Below are 27,023 nucleotides of genomic sequence, written 5' to 3' on the forward strand. Positions count from 1 at the left end.
TTTAAAATAATCGAATCTCTAAAACCTCTTTCCTCTTGAAACATCATTAAATAATTTTACTTTAAACTGTGTCCTCTTAGGCATTTGATTGCTAGCACAATGTTTATACTCCTTAACTCCTTTGGCTGGGATAAAAAGGGAGCTGACTTCGTGAGTAACTAGGTAAATTGATAGGACTTTTTGTAGATTTTCTAATGTTTAATACCATTGCTTTTATTTGAAAAGACTGGACTTTTGGGGGGATGACTGGGACTCCCTATCTTTAGATTATACTGACTCTAGCTTATCCCTGTTACAAAATTTTCCGTAGCTCTGAACCAGTGTTCCTGGCCCTAGAAGCACAGTTACATTAACTGATACTTGGGGTATGGTCCTGTTTTTATCCTGTCAACTCTTATACCAACCCAACAAATAGAATAGTTCCTTACTTCTCCAATGGTTTAGCATGTCAGCTTGTGCCTGTAAGTCACCGGTCTAAACTAGAGTACACCACACAAAGAGCTTGTGGATTGCAGATACTGATAAATGCTTTGCCTCTACAGTATGAGATAATGATCCATTCTCCTATTTTATTTCATTATTTGGTTGTTTATAAGATTTGTATTAAATTATATCCTTAAAGATCTCTAGACTATGAATTCTTATGGTGCTTTATCACAGAGATGTTGTACTTATAAAAAATGTGTCCACGTCAACTCCACGGCAGATGTCTGGTCTAAACTATTTCGCCCAGCACGTCTGCCACATTGGATTTGGGTGGTTTTGGTTTTGATTTGGAGAATTGCTTTAGCAGTCTATGTCACACCATAACAAGAATGAAGTCTTTCTGCCAAGGAATAATTTTATCCATAAAATATGCAACTATACTATAAGATTTCCAAGATAGAATATCTCCTAACAAAAACGTAATTTTTCGAAGCTTATGTGTGAATGATTGTGAAATGCAAGTACAAATCTGAACTTGTTTCCATATCAAACTGAGGGCTGGGCTGCCATTTCTCATGGACCAATAACAAGATGCAGATGAACTGGGGAGGAAAAAAGTTTTTATTTTCTGCAACCGGTTACAGGACAAGGCCTGGAAATTATCCCCAGACCAAGTCAAAATTACAAAGTTTTCCAGAGCTTATATACCTTCCAAGCTATATGTCTATGTGTAAGCGTGCATTTATTATTTGCCCCTGTGGCTTATTAAAAGTAGAGTGACCTACACATTTCTCACAATTACCCTGTTGGATTTTTTAAAAATCTTACGTACCAGCTCCAAATTCTGACATAGACCAAGCCTCTGTCCTTGTTTCCAAAATATAAACCGTGTTTTTGCATTCATCCTACCCTTTGCTGGCATTTCAACATTTTGCTTGTCACTAATTTTGACTCTTGATCTTAACGAGAACGTTGTTGGCCAGGAATAGTATGACCCACAGATGAGCTTTGCCTCAGAGAAAGAAAATGCTAATGACTGCTCATAGGTGAAAGGCTATGAGCACAGAGCTTAGCTCTCAGGAAATTTAACACTTAGGTACAAAGGAATCTCTTAAGGATATTGACTGTTATTAAGAGTAGATTTTTGTTTCCTATCCTCAAAGATTCTTAATGCAGGAGGTACCAAAGTCCGCTTCACACCCTGGAGCACTTTGAGAAACCTTACCCAGTGTTTTTGTAAATGTGGTACCAGGAGGAACAAACTTTTCACAGCTGTACTGAACAGATGCCAGAACTTTCCCCTTCTTTGTTCTTAGTTCTGGTTAGTCTTAGGAATAATGGGCTTCCTAGGGTTTCTTGTAGATGCTTATTAAAAATACGGCAAAAAATCCAGAGATACAGTGAAGCGTTCTGCTTCTTTCGTTCAGAAGGAAATGAAAAGAAAGTTATCGTAGGGATAGCATGCTAATACAGTCACCATTTTCAGTTACCACCATCCTTTTCATTCAGTTTTAGAGTTCTTTTAAGAAGCAAGAAAACATCGATTTGAATCTGAAGAAAATTCACGGGAGTCTCTGAAGCCAGCCAGTAGCTAAAAGCAATAACTTTATGCTATCGGTTAGTTGATTTACAGCTTATTTTAGGACAGAGAGGAAAGGAGTGTGTCTTCAGTGCTCACTTTGTTGCCTGCCAGTCCTCCTGTTGTGGTAGAAGTCATCTTAGTTACTGGTGGTGAATCCATCTGGGTCGGCAGCAACCTCAATTCTTGCCTCCCCAGAAGAAATAATTTGACTGAGGGACATAAAGCAGAAAAAGAGACTGAGGCAAGTTTCAGAGCAGGAGCGGATGTTTATTAAAAAGTTTTAGAGTAGGAAAGAAAGGAAAGAACACTTAAAAGAGATCCTAGCGGGTAACTTGGGGTGTTTAACTGTGATTCTACGTCTTTATAGGCTGGCATCTTGCAGCCCTTTCCCATGATTCTTCCCTTCGGGTGGGCTGCTCACATGCACAGTGCCCTCCTTACCCTTGGGAAGTGAGCATGAGCAGTGTGTTTAGGAAATTGTACACGTGCCCATCTGAGGCTTTCTTCCTTTTTCTGGTGGAATGCCCCTGGAAAGTCATACTCCAACATTTTGTCTCTTAAAGCTCATGCCCAGGAAGTTGCTTCTCCCTGGTTGCATTCCATTAACACTTTAATGTTAACAGTTCTGGATCATCAGGAGATTGTCTCTCCCTGGTGGCCTAGGTGGGGTTGCTGAAGTATCATTTTTAAAGAGGCAGTGTGATAATTGTCAAACCACCACCTAATATTCCTAGTGGATGTGGGCGAAAAGCCTGCTCTTGCCCTCCTCATGCCTAACAACCTGTAACACTTCACAGTGTCCCTAAATGTCAACCTAGGAGGAAAGTGAGAAATCACAATGGAGGTGGGAAACTCGAGTGTTCTGCAGTTTAAAGAGAAATTAAAGGCAAGGAAAAATATCCTAATGAAAGTTGATGAAAATGTATAGAGAGGTTTGAAACAATCAAGCATCTGTAGATAATGGTCCTGATCTAAAAGATAAACCCAAAGAAGGGAAACACTTTTAGCAAAATGAATATCTCTAGAGATCTTCTGGGCTCAGCTGAAAGTAAAGATGGGGAATTAATGATATTCTTGGGCTACATCTTTATCAGTCAATATCTTTTGAAGATTCTCTTCCCTTCAGCATGTTTTTCCTCTCTGTATAAATCCATGCACAGTTACTTTTCTTCATAATAGTTTAGTTTTGTTTTGTTACTAGTGCTATATTATTGGAAGTTTAAGAAAGGATCTTCCCACCCACAAGAAACTGCATGTGTCTGTAAATTGTCAAAAAAAGTAGATGATTCAGTGCACAGAAATTATTCTGACAAAGAAGAAACCACTCTTTCAGAACTTAATATGTATAATGCTAGGCTGCAGAAGAAGCAATGCTTGAGGTACCAGAGGGAAAATGCATATGAATACCAGTTACTCAAGGGACTTATCATGCTGTTTCACTGATAATTAGCCATACTGTAAAAAGAGAAATTGAGGATGCTGGCATTAAAGAAAGAGGCTAAAATAATTACTGAGGAGTCAGAACAAAAGGCAAACTTTGTAAATTATTTACCTATAAATCAAAACATCATTTTTCTACATTAATATCTTTGGACTTAAGAAAATACTTGTAAAAGTTGTATTTACAAAAGATCGAGCGCTAGCGACACAGAAGACCGGTGATTTCTGCATTTTCAACTGAGGTACTGGGTTCATCTCACTGGGGAGTGCCGGACGATCGGTGCTGGTCAGCTGCTGCAGCCCGACCAGCGAGAGCTGAAGCAGGGCGAGGCATTGCCTCACCTGGGAAGCGCAAGGGGGAAGGGAGTCCCTTTTCCCAGCCAGGGGAACTGAGACACACAACACCTGGAAAATCGGGTAACTCCCACCCCAATACTGCGCTTTAGGAAACAGGCACACCAGGAGATCATATCCCACACCTGGCCGGGAGGGTCCCACACCCACGGAGCCTCCCTCATTGCTAGCACAGCAGTCTGTGATCTACCGGCAAGGCAGCAGCGAGGCTGGGGGAGGGGCGCCAGCCATTGCTGAGGCTTAAGTAGGTAAACAAAGCTGCTGGGAAGCTCGAACTGGGTGGAGCTCACAGCAGCTCAAGGAAACCTGCCTGTCTCTGTAGACTCCACCTCTGGGGACAGGGCACAGTAAACTAAGACACACAGACACCTCTGCACAGACGCAAACGACTCTGTCTGACAGCTTTGAAGAGAGCAGTGGATCTCCCAACACGGAGGTTGAGATCTGAGAAGGGACAGACTCCCTGCTCAAGCGGGTCCCTGACCCCTGAGTAGCCTAACTGGGAGACATCCCCCACTAGGGGCAGTCTGACACCCCACACCTCACAGGGAGGAGTACACCCCTGAGAGGAAGCTTCCAAAGCAAGAATCAGACAGGTACACTCGCTGTTCAGAAATATTCTATCTTCTGCAGCCTCTGCTGCTGATACCCAGGCAAACAGCGTCTGGAGTGGACCTCAAGCAATCTCCAACAGACCTACAGCTGAGGGTCCTGACTGTTAGAAGGAAAACTATCAAACAGGAAGGACACCTACACCAAAACCCCATCAGTACATCACCATCATCAAAGACCAGAGGCAGATAAAACCACAAAGATGGGGAAAAAGCAGGGCAGAAAAGCTGGAAATTCCAAAAATAAGAGCGCATCTCCCCCGGCAAAGGAGCGCAGCTCATCGCCAGCAACGGATCAAAGCTGGACGGAGAATGACTTTGACGAGATGAGAGAAGAAGGCTTCAGTCCATCAAATTTCTCAGAGCTAAAGGAGGAATTACGTACCCAGCGCAAAGAAACTAAAAATCTTGAAAAAAAAGTGGAAGAATTGATGGCTAGAGTAATTAATGCAGAGAAGGTCCTAAACGAAATGAAAGAGATGAAAACCATGACACGAGAAATACGTGACAAATGCACAAGCTTCAGTAACCGACTCGATCAACTGGAAGAAAGAGTATCAGCGATTGAGGATCAAATGAATGAAATGAAGCGAGAAGAGAAACCAAAAGAAAAAAGAAGAAAAAGAAATGAACAAAGCCTGCAAGAAGTATGGGATTATGTAAAAAGACCAAATCTACGTCTGATTGGTGTGCCTGAAAGTGAGGGGGAAAATGGAACCAAGTTGGAAAACACTCTTCAGGATATCATCCAGGAGAACTTCCCCAACCTAGTAGGGCAGGCCAACATTCAAATCCAGGAAATACAGAGAACGCCACAAAGATACTCCTCGAGAAGAGCAACTCCAAGACACATAATTGCCAGATTCACCAAAGTTGAAATGAAGGAAAAAATCTTAAGGGCAGCCAGAGAGAAAGGTCGGGTTACCCACAAAGGGAAGCCCATCAGACTAACAGCAGATCTCTCGGCAGAAACTCTACAAGCCAGAAGAGAGTGGGGGCCAATATTCAACATTCTTAAAGAAAAGAATTTTAAACCCAGAATTTCATATCCAGCCAAACTAAGTTTCATAAGTGAAGGAGAAATAAAATCCTTTACAGATAAGCAAATGCTTAGAGATTTTGTCACCACTAGGCCTGCCTTACAAGAGACCCTGAAGGAAGCACTAAACATGGAAAGGAACAACCGGTACCAGCCATTGCAAAAACATGCCAAAATGTAAAGACCATTGAGGCTAGGAAGAAACTGCATCAACTAATGAGCAAAATAACCAGTTAATATCATAATGGCAGGATCAAGTTCACACATAACAATATTAACCTTAAATGTAAATGGACTAAATGCTCCAATTAAAAGACACAGACTGGCAAACTGGATAAAGAGTCAAGACCCATCAGTCTGCTGTATTCAGGAGACCCATCTCACACGCAGAGACATACATAGGCTCAAAATAAAGGGATTGAGGAAGATTTACCAAGCAAATGGAGAACAAAAAAAAGCAGGGGTTGCAATACTAGTCTCTGATAAAACAGACTTTAAACCATCAAAGATCAAAAGAGACAAAGAAGGCCATTACATAATGGTAAAGGGATCAATTCAACAGGAAGAGCTAACTATCCTAAATATATATGCACCCAATACAGGAGCACCCAGATTCATAAAGCAAGTCCTTAGAGACTTACAAAGAGACTTAGACTCCCATACAATAATAATGGGAGACTTCAACACTCCACTGTCAACATTAGACAGATCAACGAGACAGAAAGTTAACAAGGATATCCAGGAATTGAACTCATCTCTGCAGCAAGCAGACCTAATAGACATCTATAGAACTCTCCACCCCAAATCAACAGAATATACATTCTTCTCAGCACCACATCATACTTACTCGAAAATTGACCACGTAATTGGAAGTAAAGCACTCCTCAGCAAATGTACAAGAACAGAAATTATAACAAACTGTCTCTCAGACCACAGTGCAATCAAACTAGAACTCAGGACTAAGAAACTCACTCAAAACCGCTCAACTACATGGAAACTGAACAACCTGCTCCTGAATGACTACTGGGTACATAACGAAATGAAGGCAGAAATAAAGATGTTCTTTGAAACCAATGAGAACAAAGATACAACATACCAGAATCTCTGGGACACATTTAAAGCAGTGTGTAGAGGGAAATTTATAGCACTAAATGCCCACAAGAGAAAGCAGGAAAGATGCAAAATTGACACCCTAACATCGCAATTAAAAGAACTAGAGAAGCAAGAGCAAACACATTCGAAAGGTAGCAGAAGGCAAGAAATAACTAAGATCAGAGCAGAACTGAAGGAGATAGAGACACAAAAAACCCTCCAAAAAATCAATGAATCCAGGAGTTGGTTTTTTGAAAAGATCAACAAAATTGACAGACCACTAGCCAGACTAATAAAGAAGAAAAGAGAGAAGAATCAAATCGACGCAATTAAAAATGATAAAGGGGATATCACCACCGACCCCACAGAAATACAAACTACCATCAGAGAATACTATAAACACCTCTACGCAAATAAACTGGAAAATCTAGAAGAAATGGATAATTTCCTGGACACTTACACTCTTCCAAGACTAAACCAGGAAGAAGTTGAATCCCTGAATAGACCAATAGCAGGCTCTGAAATTGAGGCAACAATTAATAGCCTACCAACCAAAAAAAGTCCAGGACCAGATGGATTCACAGCTGAATTCTACCAGAGGTACAAGGAGGAGTTGGTACCATTCCTTCTGAAACTATTCCAATCAATAGAAAAAGAGGGAATCCTCCCTAACTCATTTTATGAGGCCAATATCATCCTGATACCAAAGCCTGGCAAGGACACAACAAAAAAAGAGAATTTTAGACCAATATCTCTGATGAACATCGATGCAAAAATCCTCAATAAAATACTGGCAAACCGGATTCAGCAACACATCAAAAAGCTTATCCACCATGATCAAGTGGGCTTCATCCCTGGGATGCAAGGCTGGTTCAACATTCGCAAATCAATAAACATAATCCAGCATATAAACAGAACCAAAGACAAGAACCACATGATTATCTCAATAGATGCAGAAAAGGCTTTTGACAAAATTCAACAGCCCTTCATGCTAAAAACGCTCAATAAATTCGGTATTGATGGAACGTACCTCAAAATAATAAGAGCTATTTATGACAAACCCACAGCCAATATCATACTGAATGGGCAAAAACTGGAAAAATTCCCTTTGAAAACTGGCACAAGACAGGGATGCCCTCTCTCACCACTCCTATTCAACATAGTGTTGGAAGTTCTGGCTAGGGCAATCAGGCAAGAGAAAGAAATCAAGGGTATTCAGTTAGGAAAAGAAGAAGTCAAACTGTCCCTGTTTGCAGATGACATGATTGTATATTTAGAAAACCCCATTGTCTCAGCCCAAAATCTCCTTAAGCTGATAAGAAACTTCAGCAAAGTCTCAGGATACAAAATTAATGTGCAAAAATCACAAGCATTCTTATACACCAGTAACAGACAAACAGAGAGCCAAATCATGAATGAACTTCCATTCACAATTGCTTCAAAGAGAATCAAATACCTAGGAATCCAACTTACAAGGGATGTAAAGGACCTCTTCAAGGAGAACTACAAACCACTGCTCAGTGAAATAAAAGAGGACACAAACAAATGGAAGAACATACCATGCTCATGGATAGGAAGAATCAATATCGTGAAAATGGCCATACTGCCCAAGGTAATTTATAGATTCAATGCCATCCCCATCAAGCTACCAATGAGTTTCTTCACAGAATTGGAAAAAACTGCTTTAAAGTTCATATGGAACCAAAAAAGAGCCCGCATTGCCAAGACAATTCTAAGTCAAAAGAACAAAGCTGGAGGCATCACGCTACCTGACTTCAAACTATACTACAAGGCTACAGTAACCAAAACAGCATGGTACTGGTACCAAAACAGAGATATAGACCAATGGAACAGAACAGAGTCCTCAGAAATAATACCACACATCTACAGCCATTTGATCTTTGACAAACCTGAGAGAAACAAGAAATGGGGAAAGGATTCCCTATTTAATAAATGGTGCTGGGAAAATTGGCTAGCCATAAGTAGAAAGCTGAAACTGGATCCTTTCCTTACTCCTTATACGAAAATTAATTCAAGATGGATTAGAGACTTAAATGTTAGACCTAATACCATAAAAATCCTAGAGGAAAACCTAGGTAGTACCATTCAGGACATAGGCATGGGCAAAGATTTCATGTCTAAAACACCAAAAGCAACGGCAGCAAAAGCCAAAATTGACAAATGGGATCTAATTAAACTAAAGAGCTTCTGCACAGCAAAAGACACTACCATCAGAGTGAACAGGCAACCTACAGAATGGGAGAAAATTTTTGCAATCTACTCATCTGACAAAGGGCTAATATCCAGAACCTACAAAGAACTCAAACAAATTTACAAGAAAAAAACAAACAACCCCATCAAAAAGTGGGCAAAGGACATGAACAGACATTTCTCAAAAGAAGACATTCATACAGCCAACAGACACATGAAAAAATGCTCATCATCACTGGCCATCAGAGAAATGCAAATCAAAACCACAATGAGATACCATCTCACACCAGTTAGAATGGCAATCATTAAAAAGTCAGGAAACAACAGGTGCTGGAGAGGATGTGGAGAAATAGGAACACTTTTACACTGTTGGTGGGATTGTAAGCTAGTTCAACCATTATGGAAAACAGTATGGCGATTCCTCAAGGATCTAGAACTAGATGTACCATATGACCCAGCCATCCCATTACTGGGTATATACCCAAAGGATTATAAATTATGCTGCTATAAAGACACATGCACACGTATGTTTATTGCAGCACTATTCACAATAGCAAAGACTTGGAATCAACCCAAATGTCCATCAGTGACAGATTGGATTAAGAAAATGTGGCACATATACACCATGGAATACTATGCAGCCATAAAAAAGGATGAGTTTGAGTCCTTTGTAGGGACTTGGATGCAGCTGGAATCCATTATTCTTAGCAAACTATCACAAGAACAGAAAACCAAACACCGCATGTTCTCACTCATAGGTGGGAACTGAACAATGAGATCACTCGGACTCAGGAAGGGGAACATCACACACCGGGGCCTATCATGGGGAGGGGGGAGGGGGGAGGGATTGCATTGGGAGTTATACCTGATGTAAATGACGAGTTGATGGGTGCAGCACAGCAACATGGCACAAGTATACATATGTAACAAAACTGCACGTTATGCACATGTACCCTACAACTTAAAGTATAATAATAATAAATAAATTTAAAAAAAAAAAAAAAAAAAAAAACATTGTCATTAGTGTCAACAATGTGTCGCATTTGATTTTACCAAAATGAAATTATAATTTTTTTCATTTGTTGGTTATGTATAAACAATTTTTTTCTTTATTTAATTCATACATACTAATTAAAAATAATATGTGACTAAAAAAAAAAAAAAAAAAAAAAACAAAAAACAAAAGATCATTTAAATGCCTTTGCATTTAAAATTCATTCTGATAATTTGCCATCTCTAAATTAGAGAAAAGGATACAACATCATAATCTTATATGACATGCTTTGCATTTTTAGCATTTATATAAATCCTTTAAAATATAAACTCCTTAAAGGCAGGCATCATAACTCTCTTGTTTATCATAATCCCTACACATAGCCTGAAAGATGTTCAGTAAATATGTGGTGAGTAAAGGAATGAACAAATGTTTTCACTTGTATTGTTGTAAAAATTACCTAAATCAATTTTCAAGTAAATTAAGACTTTAACAAATTTTTATTAAACAAATTAAATATATTTAGAAGCTACTACATCGAAATATTACATTTAAATGTGTACAATTGTTACAGAAATTTTCTCATTACATATCAATTTCTAATTTTGAAAATGAGGAATTTTTATGCTGAACTTACAATAATCTTAAGGACATAGGATTTGCAATTAAAAAGACTTAGATTCAAAGCCTGGCTCTGTAATTTGTTCAGTCACAAGAACTTAATTTTTCCAAGCTTCCATTTCCAAATCTGTAGAATATGAGTTCAACTATTTAACTTACAGTCTTACTGAGAGAAAATGAAATAATGAATGAAAGTCACTTAGTGGAGTACTTGTAATTCAATAACAATCACTGTTAAAAGTTCTTGTTAGAATGTTTTCCATATGAGAAACAGAAAAAAAATTCAGTTTAAACAAAATGCACGTATATTATCTTGTGTAAGATTATTGATAGGAACTGGAGGCAGGGAAATTCTGAGCAGAAGAGTGCAGGTCCCCTGGCGAGTGCCCCACCCTCAAGCCTGGAACAGCAACCCCAAGTGAGAACCTACATTCCTTTTTTCCCACTGAATGTTGCCTTTTCCAAAATCACCCATAACCCCCGCCCACCACCGGCACCCCCATCCTGTATGCATAAAAACCATAGGCTCCACTGGCAGAGAAGAGGAGAAGAGGAGAAGCAACTGGACATCGGAGACTATGGTTGGACATCAGAGAGAAGCAGCTTGACTTCAGAGTGACGACAGTGTTGCTTCAGAGAAGAGTCCAGAGGGGAAGGCTGGATTCTGGGGGAAGCTTATCTTCCAGCTCCATTCCCTTTGCAGCTCCTCTTCCTGCTGAAAGCCACTTTCGTCGGCAATAAAATCCTCCATATTCACCAACCCTCAATTCATTTGTGCGACCTGATTTTTCCTGGATGCCAAACAAGAGCTCGGGTGCAGATGCTAAAGACTATGACACTGACCCTCTGATAGTGATGTCTATCAATGAAATCAGCAATACAAGAGCCAAAGCAAATTTTATTTTGGGACATGAATTAAACAATGTATATGACTCAGTTTATTTTGAGGCATCAGTGACATGAGCACCTGAAAATGCTAGAAAGGTCTTGTTTGTCTTGTTATACAATCAGAAAAGAGTTTTAATGTACAATTTTTTTATTTGGTACCTGCCTGGTAGTTAAAGTCTAAAGAAAACTTAGAAAGTGAGTTGAGAAGATGGCTTCACATTTAATGTTAAGCTGAGCAAAAGTAGACTCTGCGTTAATGTTAACTCCCTCATGAACATCTTTAATAGTACCCCAGTTTGGTTCAAGCCATGTTAACATTCCAAATAGGTTGTCTTCTCATGCATCTGAACCTAGCAGAATATTATTTTATCTTTTCCTTCAAAGAATATTGACAGAGTAACAGCAAAATAATTGAGAAATTTATGGATGAGGATGTCCTTGCAATATGATCCCTACCCCCTCAAAATCAGAAAGGCAATATTTAGTGTGTTTTGTTATTGTTGTCTGTGTGTATGTGTTTGTTTTTGCTTTTGTGACAGGATCTCACTTTGTCACTCAGGCTGTAGTGCAGTGATGATCATAGCTTGCTGCATAGCTCAAACTCTTGGGCTCAGGGAATCCTCCTGCCTCAGCCTAACAGGTAGCTGGAACTACAGGTGTGTACCCCTATGCCTGGCTAATTATTTAATTTTAGTAGTGACAGTGTCTCACCGTATTGCCTAGGCTAGTCTCTAAATCCTGGGGTCAAGAGAGCCTCCTGCCTCAGGCTCCCAAAGAGCTGGAATTACAAGTGTAAGCCAGTGCACCTGGCCTAGTGTGTTCTAGAACAAATGACATTTTACTACCAAGAACTGCACATGCATACATATGTGTGTATACATCTAATGATATAGTAATATGAAAGAAAGGCATTAAATTAAGTTACTATTTAAGCAGAAATTTTTACAATTATTAGACTATTATAATAAAGTTATTGTGTTGTACATTTCAATAAATAAATCATTAAATAACTCTAAACAACAGTGAAATTGTTATTTAATATGAAATTCAAAATATGTTGTACAGAAAATAGTATAATGTATTGTTTCAAATTAAAAAATTATAAACGATTTTTCTAATCAATTATTTTTAACTCTTTTCTAATAAATGAACATTTGATTGTATCATTCTGCTTCCTGATCCCCACCATATATCTAGAACTTGTGATCTTAACTTCTTCTTTCAGGCCAAATGGAGGGAAATAATCCAGGAAGAGGAGCACATAGGAGACACCATAAGTAAAAGGGTGCAAAGTGTCTAGCTCACACTGTTTAAAGCAAACAATACTGTCAAACAGGTTGAATCAATTTGCAGACCCTAACCAATTATATGAGCAGTTCTTTCTCTCTAGGCCTAGCCTAGGTAATGGGTAGGGTAGGGTTGTATAACCGGAAGCTGTGTAAACAGAGGCAACCTTGGTGTAGGAAGAAAAAGTGGATCTTATTTGTTTAATAATTGCAAAACTCTTTCCCATATATTATTTCACTTGATCCTCCAACATGGATCCTACAACAATTTGTGAAGTAGTCTAGATACCATTAATCGTAAAAACAGAATCATAGGCCAGGTGCTGTGGCTCACACCTGTAATTCCAACACTTTAGGAGGCCAAGGCAGGCAGATCACCTGAAGTTAGGAGTTTGAGACCAGCCTGGCCAATATGGTGAAACCCCATCTCTACTGAAAATACAAAAATTAGCTGGGCATAGTGGTGGGCGCCTGTAATCCCAGCTACTCGGGAGGCTGAGACAGGAGAATTGCAAGGGTTAATCCAGGGATTGGTAGAAGTGGAGAGGCATCAGTCAAAGGATACCAAATTTTAGCTAGAAAGGATAGGATTTTAGCTACAAATCTATTATTAGAAGTTAAATTTTATCAAAACTTATGCACAGAAACACATTACAGGGCACCATTCACAGTGCAGAAAAATGTAAACAAACATAAGGACACAGTGTAAAATCAGACTGTCTGAAATTAACTGTAATACATACTGTGCTACTGTAATAATTTTGTAGCCATCTCCTGTTGCTACTGTGCTGGGCTAAAGTGTTGTGTGATGCTTAAAACACTTATAAGTGTGACACTTATCTCTATGTGGGCAGTTCTTTCCTCCAGTAAATTATCACAATAAAAAAATGGACTCTCAGAGTTCTTACATATTTTGTATCAAGTTTAGTGTAATACCATAAACCTTGAATAACACCATGGGACCCATAGGAAATTGAATTGCTTGATATGGACCATAGACTGAAGTTGGCTACTGTAGTTGTCTCTCATTTCAAGATAATTGAATACAGCAAAACTACTACTGTAAGAAAATAAAAGGAAATTTATGAAACTTTTGTGGCAGGCTCTGCCAACAGGTGTGAAAACTTCATAGTTTTTGCAAACTTTTTATCTTGTATTGAAAATGCAGCTTTTATGTAGGTTTGGGATTGCTATAAGACATACCTGTAAATCGGCACTTTAATATGATTTGAAAACAAGCAAATGACAACTTAAGGTACGAGCTAAATGAAATATCTAAATCCAGAGTATTCAATACCAGCAAACTATGGTTTAATAATTTTAACAAGAGATTTGTCTTTAAAAAATGTCAAGCTAACAGGAGAAACAGCTTCTGCTGACCAAGAAGCAGCAGATGACTTCCAAGAGACCACTGAAAAAATCATTGAGAAGAAAGGATATCTGCCTTAACAGGTTTTTAATGCAGACAAAAGTGTACTAGTCTGGGGAAAAAAATGCCACAAAGGACATTTATTAGTAAGGAAGAGAAATTAGCATTGAGAATTTAAGGTAGTAAGGGACAGGCTAACTGTACTGTTTTAAGAAAATGCAATTTATGATCAGGACTGTCCTTATCTATAAAGCTGATAACCCCTGAGTTTTGAAGGGGCAAGATCAACACCAGCTGCTAGTCTTTTGGCTGTACAGCAAGAAGTCCTGGACAGTGAGAACCCTTTTTCTGTATTGGTTTCATTGATGCTTTGTCCCTGAATTCAGGAAGTACCTTGCCAGTAAGGGCTGCCGTACTGGCATTTTTTTAATATATTGGATAATGACCTTGACCACCCCAAACACCATGAGCTCAATGCCAAAGGTGTCAAGGTGGTCTACTTGCCCCCAAACACAGAGTATCTCATTCAGCCTCTAGATAAGGAGGTCATAGCACTTTTAAGGCTCATTACACATGGTACTCTATGGAAAAAAATTGTCAACGCTGTGGAAGAGAACCTTTGTATAGAGAGTATCATGGATGTCTGGAAGAATTACACCCTTGAAGATGCCGTTATTGTTATAGGAAAAGCCATGAAAGTCACCAAGCTTGAAGCAATACATTTCTGCTAGAGAAAAAATGTTTTGCAAGACTTCACAAAATTTATGATACAGCCAATCAGAGAAATCATGAAAGAGGCTGTGGATATGGCAGAAAAGGTGGGAAGGTAAAGGGCTTCAAGATACAGATCTTGGAGAAATTCAAGAGCTAATAAAAACCACACCAGAGTAATTAGTAGAAGATGACTTGATGGAGATGAGTGTTTCCAAACTAGCACCAGGCAATGAGGTAGAAGGCATAGAAGAAACAGGACAATTGGGAAAAGATTCCCTATTTAACAAATGGTGTTGGGAAAACTGACTAGCCATATGCAGAAAACTGAAACTGTACCTCTTCTTTACACCTTATACAAAAATTAACTCAAGGTGTATTAAAGACTTAAAGACTTAAAACCATAGAAACTCTAGAAGAAAACCTGGACAATACCATTCAGGACATAGGCATGGGCAAAGACTTTATGACTAAAATACCAAAAGCAATGGAAACAAAAGCTAAAATTGACAAATAGGATCTAATTAAACTAAGGAGCTTCCGCACAGCAAAAGAAACTATCATCAGTGAACAGGCCACCTACAGAATGGGAGAAAATTTTTGTAATCTATCCATCTGACAAAGGACTAATATCCAGAATCTACAAAGAATGTAAACAAATTTACAAGAAAACTCCATCAAAAAGTAGGCAAAGGATATGAACAGACACTTCTCAAAAGAAGATGTTTATGCAGCCAACGAACATAAAAAAAGCTCATTATCACTGGTCATCTGAGAAATGCAAATCAAAACCGCAATGATATACCATCTCACACCAGTTAGAATGGCGATCATTAAAAAGTCAGGAAACAACAGATGCTGGCGAGGATGTGGAGAAATAGGCTGCTTTTACACTGTTGATGGGAGTGTAAATTAGTTCAACTATTGTGGAAGATGGTGTGGCGATTCCTCAAGGATCTAGAACTGGAAATACAATTTGACCCAGCGATCCCATTACTGGATATATACCCAAAGGATTGTAAATCATTCTACTCTAAATACACATGCACTTGTATGTTTACTGCAGCACTATTCACAATAGCAAAGACTTGCAACCAGCCCAAATGCCCATCAGTGATAGACTGGATAAAGAAAATGTGGCACATATACACCATGGAACACTATGCAGCTGTAAAAAAAGGATGAGTTCATGTCCTTTGCAGGAACATGGATGAAGCTAGAAACCATCATTCTCAGCACACTAACACAGGAACAGAAAACCAAACACCACATGTTCTCACTCGTAAGTGGGAGTTGAACAATGAGAACACATGGACACAGGGAGGGAAACATCACACACCGGGGCCTGTCGGGAGTTGGGGGGCTAGGGGAGGGACAGCATTAGGAGAAATGCCTAATGTAGGTGACGGGTTGATAGGTGCAGCAAACCACCATGGCACGTGTTTACCTATGTAACAAACCTGTACGTTCTGCACATGTATCCCAGAACTTAAAGTATAATAATAATAATAATAATAATAATAACAATAACAATAATAATAAAAAGAAGATAAAGCAATGCCAGAAAGCAAATTGACATTAGATAATCTGACAGAGGGTTCTGATTATTCAAGACTGCTCTTGATGTTTTTTTAATGACTTGTGCTCTTCTGTGATACAAGCACTGAAACTAAAGCAAATGGTGGAAGAAGATTAGTACTATATAGAACATTTTTAGAGAAACGAAAGTGCAAAAATATCAGACAGAAATTTCTGTGTAGTTTCACAAAGTTACACTGTGTGCCTGCCTTTCCTGCCTCCCCTTCCACCCCCTCTACCTCTTCCATCTCTGGCACCCCTGAGTCAGCCAGGCCAACTTCTCTTCCTCCTCCTCCTCAGCCTACTTAATATGAAGACAATGAGGATTAAGACCTTTATGATAACCCACTTCCACTCAATTAATAGTAAATATACTTTCTCTTCCTTATGATTTTCTTAATAGCATTTTCTTTTGGCTAGCTTCAGTTATTATAAGAATACAGTATATAATACATTTACAAAATGTATGTTTATCTATCATTTATGTTATCAGTAAGGCTTTCAGAGTCAAAAGAAGGCTATTAGTTTTTTAGCTATTTTAGCTATTAGTTATTTTTTGTTAATTGATAAATAAATATTACATATAATTGACTCCTGAACAACACAGGGTCCAACACAGGGGTTAGGGGGACCAATCCTCCATGCATTCCAAACTGCATACACAGAGTGTGCTGTTCAAGGGTCAAACGTATGTAATTTTTATTTGTCAATTAACAAAACAATTAGGAAAAACTATACCATGCTTTTATCATATACTTAAAAATTTGTTGAGAGTAGATGTCATGTTAAGTGTTCTTACCACAATAAAATAAAATTTTCAAAAATATTTTAGAAAACTTATGAATAATTATTAGATTTTCACTTATTAAAGGATATTCTATATTTTCCAGCAGATACTGTACTGTCTTATATGCTACTTCCTCTACAAGGGAAGATGGGAATAATTTAAATTTAAATGTTAAAACTTTATTTTGAATGAAACTAGCACGAGGTATCCTAAAAAAGGGGAGTAGAATCTCTACTACGGATAGCATAATTATTATAGGGTATTAATTCAATCATAATAATTCATAATGTAAATAGAAATAAAATGATAATATTGATGTAAAAAATAAAGCAAGGAGAAACAAGAAAATAGACCCAGTAGAATGTGAATGGAGTCACTAATGATTACCAGTTTATATGTACCTAATATGTATTTGAGAAGAATATGTAAACCACTGTCTCATATGATTGGCATTTCTATAAATTTAACAAATTTCTTAACTATGATAATTATTCATTGTTGCTACAGTACCACATGTACATCTCTGTGCCACTTTGTTTTAAGATAAGTCTGTAATTCACAGTGAACTGGTTCTTGGGCATCAATTTATGACAAATTTATTTTCATTTGTCAGATAGCTTTAGGATAACATTATTTTAATGCACATATGTATTGTTTCATCTCCAAGTCTCATTGCCATTTTTAAGAGCTGTGAGCTGTATTATATAATTTGATATGGAAAATATTTTGGGTCAATCATTAGTTTTTTTCATGAATCTTCTGTATGGACTTTTTTTTCTACTTAAGGAAAAACATGTACATTCTGAAACTGGACATATATTAATCTACTACTACATATACTAATCTAATCTGATGGCTACTGAATATTTTAATAATAAACATGTAACTTGGAACTTTTATCCTTCAGAATTATGAAAGTAAACAATTTAGGGTAGAGTGTAAAGAGGTATCTAGCATAGTAGTTAAGCTAAAATCAATCCATCTTTCTATCTGCCTATCTACATAGCTGCACATTTATCTCTCTGTTGAAGTCTGTTCTTTATATATCATTGGAAACATTTGAGGGTCATTAAAATAGGACCCCATTTTCTTGTTCACTGAATAAGATTTACTTCATCTTTATGGGCATTTTTCTTAAAACCTCTTGACAATAGTTAGGGATACAAATAAACATGATAAGTTATATCCTTGAAATTCTTATTTTATCGGTTATTTGCCAGATACTTTTAATTTTATCATTTGCCTTTAGAATACAGTTTTTTATTTATGTCCCAATGTTTCTTTACAGATTGGTGAACCATGAAAAACAATATTTATACTTCAAGAAAAGTAACAGTTTTATTAATGAATGTAAATAGACATCTTTCTTGTGATTTATATTATTAAGGCACAATAGTAAATATTTTATAAAATATTCGTAGGCTATATTTGAGATAAATTCAGGGGAAAATATTTTATTTCAGAATGCTCTGATGCTGTGCCTCTGAGAGACAGAACAATGCAATGGTGTGTTTAGGGTAACTTATACAATATTAAAGGCTATATTTTCTGTAAAATTATTTTTGGTAAGTTCATATAAACAGTCTTTTTTTCTTCCTTAAATTGCACTAGTAACTAATATTAGCATGACATTTTAAACCTAGCAATTACGTTTTTCTAATGAGATTTATGTGTGGATCAAAAATAGATGGCCTCTGATCTTCATGGCCATAGAGAAAATAAATGTGTTTCTTGTGAACACCCTGGAATTTTCCCAGTTTTGTGGATCACATTAATTTAAAAATCTGTCATAGATCTTAGTGTCTGAGAAATACACAGAAACTATACCCCATTATTACAAGAACAAAACAATTCAAACTTGGCCCTGTGAAACTAAAGTAAATCTAAACTTGAGACTTTTATGTAGAGTGCAGACAAAAAGCACTGGCATTTCCAGGAGTAAATCTAGATTTTGTTGCCTCTAAAGATTATACCATTTGGGAGAAACTGTTTGAGAAAAAGAAAATATGAATATGTCTTACCTTTCAAATTTTATTAAGCCTATGACCATGTGAACACATCTCTAGGTCTTCCCAGGTCCTTGGAAGTGACCTATGAAAGTGCAGGGCTCTGGAGATTAAGCTGCATTTCATAGTAAACCCACAATTGCATATAAAGTAATCTCTTCTTATCTGTGGGAGATATGTTCCAAGACCTTCAGTGGTGGCCTGAAATCACAGATAGTACTCAACACTATATGCCCTTAAAATAGGCACAAGAAGAGATTAACAACAATTCATATAAAAGAACAATCATATACTTAAATAAAAGATATGTGAATGTGGTCTCTTATTCTCAAAATATCTAACTGTAGTATACTTGCCTTTTATCTTCTTGCAGTCTGTTAACCTGATAACCAAGAGGGCTGCTAAGTAACTAATGGGTAGGTAATCTATACAGCATGAATACACAGGGCAAAGGAAAGATTCACATCATATCCCAAACAGGTTGAAGCAGGACAACACGAGATTTTATCATGCTACTGCATAATTTAAAACTTATGAATTATTTATTTCTGCAATTTCCATTTAACATTTTTGGACCTTTGTTGACCACAGGTAACTGAAACACTGAAAGTGAAACCTTGGGTAAGAGGGACTACTGTAATAAAAAGACCTGAAGCCAGGAGCAGATTGGTGAATGGTTTCATTGTTGTTAGTGAAATATATTGTAACATTGTGCATGGATTCTTCTGTTAAATATTAAACCAAGTGTATTTTTTAAACAACTAGTCTTCAAATACTTTAAATATTTAAAAAATTCACATATGTCTTGACAATATGATATTTAATTGAAGAAGTTACTGCAAAATGTACTTGTGTTTACAGGTAGAATATTTGAAAACTTTTTGATTTCCACATCCTTTAGGATTCAGTGAAGCATTACTCAATCAGAATCATTCCTAGGAACATGGAACTATTTATTGTTAAATACTTGGTTGATAAGATTTAGCTTTCTTTTTTCGTCTTCTGTTTTAGAGGCATTTATGTTCTCTCAAAGTCTGATGGTTAGGTTTCTAACTTTTCCAATATTTGGATTGGTAAATGTACTACTTAAGGTACGTAAATGCTTTATTATTGGTAATGGCACATATAAAATCTCAATGCATTTATATAACTCTCTAGTAATTGGTTATACAAAGACTATAGAAAATAGTGATTTACCACAGACTCCTTTTTACACCTGAATCTATTTGTTCAACTCTTTTATTACTGTTGCGTTGTATGGCCCATATAAATTTTATTTAATTTTTCTTTCTAACTAATCACAATGATACCAAATTGTAGTATATAGTCTTATTTGTAGCATAGATTGCTCTCTGAAAATATGTACCATGAGTACATGTGTAAATCAATGAACATCAACTTAAACAGTAGCTATTTCATGTGAACCACACACATTCTTGGCAAGAAACAGAAGAATGCCTGAGGCCCAGGCATAATTCCTTGGAAATGACAATGCCAAAATGCCCAAGGAAACACTTAGCAGGGCTACTCATTTGTTTTCACATATTTATCTATTTGATCCCTTGGTTTCAAGCTTCCAAACAGAAATTCAGAGCATTTTCATGTTATCTGGGCGTCATCCCATATTTACTAAAAGAGCAGTCCTAAACATGGTCATTTTATGGGAGAAATAAGTAGCACATGGTGTTTATGCAATGTTATATATGATTTTACTCATTATGCCCATTGTATTAAGGGGATTCCATCTTTCTTTGGGCCCGTATCAGGCTACCACCCTATAGAATGAATGGCATACTTAAGCTCTGGCTGAATTGTTCTCTAATATAATCTGACTCAAGGAGAACAAATGGAGTGGGTCTTTGTCATCCTCCTGTGTCATATGAATTTTCTCTGTTTCTGGAGTCAAAATTGTTCTGTTTTTCACCTGCTATTTGAGAAATTTTTTACAATTTTCATATCATAAGCCAGAATAAAATGGGATGAGTAAGGAGCCTTTCTTTTTATATACTCTCTTGAAACTCTTCATGAAAAGTTTTCTTATTAAATTGTTTCATTTTAGCTTGAATATCCAAATGGAATGTGTTAAGATAAATTCATAATTACATTTCTTTTATTATACTATTTGTATAGTTATGACACATTGTGAATTGAATGAAAGGTCTTATAAAATTCTGAAAAGCTGTGCTGTTGCTTTATTTATATCTCTAAAATTATCTCTAAAATTTATATCTCTAAAATTATCCACTGACTGCAAATTGTCCATAAGGAACATATTCAGTGTAAAACAATCATTCCCAGAACTAAAAAAGGTCTAAAAATTTCTTTTGAATTTTCTTTCTACTACAAATTTGTACATAAGAACAGAAACAGTAACTTCTTTCTAAAACAACAATGGAATCTCAATATCAAAATTAGTCAGGCTAGTACAGCCTAGCTGCTCGGGAGGCTGAGCTGGGAGGATCACATGAGGTCCAGAGTTTGAGACTGCAGTGCACTATAATAGTGCCTAGGAATAGCCACTGTACTTCAAGCTGGGCATCATAATGAGACTTCATCTTTCTCAAAAAAAAAAAAAAAAAAAAAAATCTGATGCTCAATATCAATCATTTAAAAATAAATGAATGATCATGGGATAGAAAAATGGTAAATTCTGTATTTAGTCTATATTTGAACTTATATTTTTGTTACATCTCTGCAAATTATTTTCATGGGTTTAAGTATTTCAATTCATTTTATTTTTATTTGCAAAACCATTGCACATATATCTAATTTTTAAAAATTTTTCTGGGATCATAAGACACTACATGGTTAAAATATTCTATTATAATACTGTTATAGCAGATTCCAACCAAAATAAGATAATTACTAAATAAAATGTAAACATTTGACTCGAAATGTGTCTTTTAATGAAATCAGTAGCCATACTGTGTATCTATAGATGAATATTTTTTAGTGCTAGCTAAGCAGATACAGGTTTTTGTCTCCATTGTATTTCTTTCTTGGTTTTTAATTGAGGTACAGACTGAGTAACTTGTTCACATAATAAAGTAGATGACAGTGGAAAGTATTTTATTTTCAGTGTTAGTCAATTATTTGAACTTGCCAAAAATCACATAATGGTTTATTATCAAATGTTATTTGTAATGATCTGTGGGCTGACAATTCATTTGAATTGTCCTCAATATTGTGAAAAGCAGAAAATTGGAAACCATCTGATTAACAAAAAGATTATTTCTAGTCAATAAACTTAGCATTTCTGAGAAGTCTATCAAAAACATTTACCAAAACTTAAGAAATGAAAATAACTATACTGCCCTTTTATCATTTAGAGGCAAAAAATCAAAAAATTGGAATACAGGTATACTTCTACTTATTGCATTTCACTTCATTGCACTTAGCAAATATGGCATTAATTACAAATTAAAGGTTTGTGGCAAACTTGCCTTCAGAAACTCTGTTGGCACTATTTTTCCTGACAGCATGTGCTGACTTTGTGTCTTGTGTCACATTTTGGTAATTCTCACAGTATTTCAAAGTCTTATTATTATTATATCTGTTATGGTTATCTTTGATGTTGCTATTGTAATTGTTTTTGGGTGCCATGAACTGTGCCCATATAAGAGGGTAAGTTTAATGTTGTGTGTGTTCTCACTGCTCCATAGACCAGCTGTTCTGCTATCTCTTCCCCTCTTCTAGGGCCTCTCTATTGTCTGAGATGTAACAGTATTGAAATTAGGCCACTTAATAAACCTACAGTGGCCTCTAAGTGTTCAAGTGAAAAGAATAGTCGCAAGTCTCTCATTTTAAATCAAAAGCTAGAAATGATTCACCTTTATGAGAAAGGTGCTGAAAGCACAGGCTGAAAGCTAGGTCTCTAGCACTAAAGTTAGCCAAGTTGTGAATGCAAAGGAAAAGTGAAGAAAGTTTTAGAAGTTTGGATACAAGATCAAACCACCCACAACATTCCCTAAGCCAGAGCCTAACCCAGAGCAGGGCCCTAACTGTCTTCAATTCTGTTGAAGGTAAGGAACCTGCAGAAGAATAGTTTGAAGCTAGTAAATGTTGATTCATGAGGTTTAAGGAAAGAAGCCATCTTGCTAACATAAAAGTGAAAGGTGATGCAACAAATGCTGATTAGAAACTGCAGCATTATCCTGAAGATCTAGCTAAGATCATTGATGAAGGTAACTACAGTGAACAACAGATTGTCAGTGTTGATGAAATAGCCTTCTATTGGGAGGAGATGCTATCTAGGACTTTTATAGGTAGAGAGCAGAAGTCAATGCTTGTCTTCAAAGCTTCAAAGGACAAGCTGACTCTCTTGTTAGGGGCCAGTGAAACTGGCGACTTTAAGTTGAAGCAAAGCTCATTTACTATTCTGAAAATTCGGGGGCCCTTAATAATTACGCCAAATCTGTTCTGCCTGTGTTTTATAAATGGAATAGCAAAGTCTGTATAATAGCACATTTGTTTACAGCATAGTTTGCTAAATATTTTAAGCCCACTGTTGAGACCTGCTGCTAAGAAGAAAAGTTCCTTTCAAAATATTACTGCTTACTGACGATGTACCTGGGCCACCCAAGAGTTCTGATAGAGATGTACAAGGAGGTTAATATTGTTTTCATGCCTGATAATACAACATTCATTCTGTAGCTCATGGATAAAGGAGTCATTTCAACTTTCAATTCTTAAAATTTAGATACATTTTGTAAGCTACCAGCTGCCATACTTATGATTCCTCTGATGGATCTGGGAAAAGGAGATGGAAAACTTTCTGGAAAGGATTTGCTGTTCTAGATAACATTACAATCATTCATTATTTATGGGAAGAGGTCAAAATACCAACACTAACAGGAGTTTGGAAGAAGTTGATTTCAATCCTCATGGGTGACTTTAAGAGGTTCAGGACTTCAGTGAAGTAAGTAACTGCAGATGTTGTAGAAATGGCAAGAGAACTAGAATTAGAAGTGGAGCCTGAAGATATGACTAGATTGCTGCAGTCTTATAAAATTTGAATCAAGGAAGAGTTGTTTCTTATGGATGAGCCAAGAAAGTGGTTTCTTGAAATATAATTTACTCCTGAAGGAAATGCTGTAAATATTGTTGATATAACTGGAAAAGATTTGGAATATTACATAAACTTAGTTGATAAAGCAGTGGCAAAGTTTGAGAGAATTGACTCAAATTTTGAAAGTTCTGCTGTGGGTAAAATGCTGTCAAATGACATCACATGCTACAAAGAAATCTTGCATGAAAGGAAGAGTCAACTGATGCAGCAAACCTGTTCGTCTTATTTTAAGCAATTGCCAACGAGGTACAATGGCTCACACCTATAATCCCAGCATTTGGGGAGGCTGAGGTGGTAGTATCACTTGAGCCCAGGAATTCAAGACCAACCTGGGCAACATAGCAAGGCCCCATCTCTACGAAAAAAAAAAAGAATAGCCAGGCGTGGTGGCACACACCTGTGGTCCCAGGTACTAGGGAGACTTAGTTGGGAGGGTCTCGAGTCTCGGGGGTCAAGGCCTCACTGAGCTATGATCAATCCACTGCACTCCAGCCTGGGTGACAGAGCAAGACCCTGTCTCAACAACAACAACAAGATTGCCACAGCTACCCCAGCCTTTAGCAACTGCCACCCCGATCAGTCAGCAGCCATCAACATCAAGACAGGACCCTCCACTAGAAAAAGACTGAAAATCACTGAAGGCTCAGATTATCATTAAATGTTTTAGCAATAAAATATTTTTAATTAAGTTATGTGCACTTTTTGGATATAATTCTTTGCACACTTAATATAGTGTGTGAAGTGTAAACATAACTTTTATATGCACTGAGAAACCAAAAAATTTGTGACTAACTTTATTGCAATATTTGCTTTATCAAGGTTCTCTGGAACCTCACCTGCAATGTCTCTGGGGTATATCTTATATAATATGTGTTATATATATTCTCTACATGTATAATTATTAATTTCCTTCAGCTCTTCAGGTGAACTTTACCATGTTATGGACATAATTATATTCTTTTTATACAACTAGTACAATTTACATTGATTTCTTCCCTCCAAACCCTGTTGTTTTTATAGAGCTTTCATGTGGCCTTTTTAGAGTTTTATGTTGATTGCTATTATAAATGCAAACTTTTGTATTCTGTGTTTGTTATCTCTTTCTGAAATTGTGTGTTATTACCAATATTCTTTCAAAAGATATTGTGGAGTAATAAATAATATTAGGCATTGACATTTAATTTTACATTTTTTTTGCAGAATAAAAATCATAGTTATATTTGTATAAAAGGATATGGGTGCATTGATAAATGAATCTCAATGTGTTTTATATATGATCCATGTAAAAATTCTCAAATACAATACACTTGGAAATTCTTAACACCATAGTATTAGCTAAAAAATTTTTAGGCCAAATATTTGATTGAAAATTCTGACCTAACATAGTATTTATTTCCTCCAAATAGTGACCCTAGTTTCAGATGAAATACAATTTTACTTTAAGAATGAAATGTCAAAGCAAGCCATTTATACATTGACAAGTCCCATAAAATACTATGGAATTTCATTGAGTCTAAGATAGTCTCAATTGTTAAGTTGCACTGTTATTTTATAGTATACCAAGAAAGAAAATAATGCTGTCACTGAAATAAAACAGTTTCTCAACATTTAGAATTTTTATAACTACCAAAAGAACTTTTTTAGACTTAAATGCAGATTATTTTAATAATTTTAATCACTTGTGAATATTTTATGTATATGTACACACAGACATACAATGGAAAATATACATTAAAAAATTGGTAAGACATTCCTAAACCTTCTTCCCTTTCACTATCTGACTCTTCTAAGTTACTTTGGAGTCTGAGTTTTCAACATTCACATCTCACACCTAAGCTTATTCTCTTTGTCAGTGTGCAATATATTTTAACAGCGAGATCCACCATTTTTTCTAGTAATTTCATCCAAAGAGCTGCACCCAATCTTTAAGTTTTGATGTTGCTATTTATTCTACCTTACTAGAATGTGTCAACAGAAGATCTTTCAGGCAAAAATCAGGATCCATGTTTATATTCGTTTTTCAAATGCTCCTTAAAAGGTTCTATTGAAATGTGATTAAGCATTGTCCAATCGAGCCACGGGAAATAATAAGCAAATTCAAACATGCATCGTCCATGATAACAACATTACTACCATGACTGCCTCTTGATGAACCTAGATTGGAAGAAGTCATTAGGTGTAAGACATCCTTATTGCTAATATGATAGGATGTGAAAACAATAGGTGTCCCAGAATCAACAAATTATGGTATTAAAGAAAAATCATTGTTGAAGATAATTTTAAAAAACAATTTCAGCTCTAATTAATGGCATATGTATGTGTATACACATATTATTCTCAAAAATAAAATTTTAACAGACAAGTCATTTATGTAATTCCTCGATTTTTTATTACATAAATTTACCTGTATCTGTTAAGATATTTTGGATATTTTAGCTATGTTCTATTGAAAAACTTTTCCATCAAGATTTGAATGATTATGGTTGTGACAAAATATATGTTAAACACTTCTAATTTATTATTTCATGTGCTTTTATACATAAGACTGAAAATAACCTCTCAAACTGATCATTTGTGAAGTATTGGAAAGTTCTCATTATATTTTATGTGAACTAATATTTCTCCTCTGACCATTAAAATGTGCTTTCTTGCCTTTCCAAATGATTGGATGTTAAAGATAAACAAATAAATGACAATAGCAACTGAGTATTTCTTTATCTCCTCTCTGCTCTAGGTCCTATAAGTAGTGTTTTGGTGAATAAATACGGCAGCCGGCCGGTGGTGATAGCAGGAGGCTTATTATGCTGTCTTGGAATGGTGTTGGCCTCCTTCAGTAGCAGCGTGATCGAGCTGTACCTCACTGTGGGATTCATTACAGGTAAGTCGTTTAGTCTTCAGTTTATTCTTAACTCTTCTGTTGTTTTCAAAACTCTATGAGAAGAATGAACAATAGAAAATTC

General features: G+C 36.4%; 1 protein-coding gene across 10 annotated transcripts in view; it reads left to right on the forward strand.

Moving 5' to 3' along the window:
• SLC16A7 (solute carrier family 16 member 7) overlaps window positions 1-27,023 on the forward strand; it is a 180,520-nt gene that overhangs the window by 143,705 nt on the left and 9,792 nt on the right. For all 10 annotated transcript variants that reach the window (XM_077953197.1, XM_077953199.1, XM_028829683.2 and 7 more), the window contains one exon: window positions 26,798-26,941. In XM_077953197.1, coding sequence (XP_077809323.1) covers window positions 26,798-26,941 — 144 coding nt within the window. The remainder of the gene's footprint in view (window positions 1-26,797; window positions 26,942-27,023) is intronic.

This window comes from Macaca mulatta, chromosome 11, assembly GCF_049350105.2.
Source record: "Macaca mulatta isolate MMU2019108-1 chromosome 11, T2T-MMU8v2.0, whole genome shotgun sequence".
NCBI lineage: Eukaryota > Metazoa > Chordata > Mammalia > Primates > Cercopithecidae > Macaca > Macaca mulatta.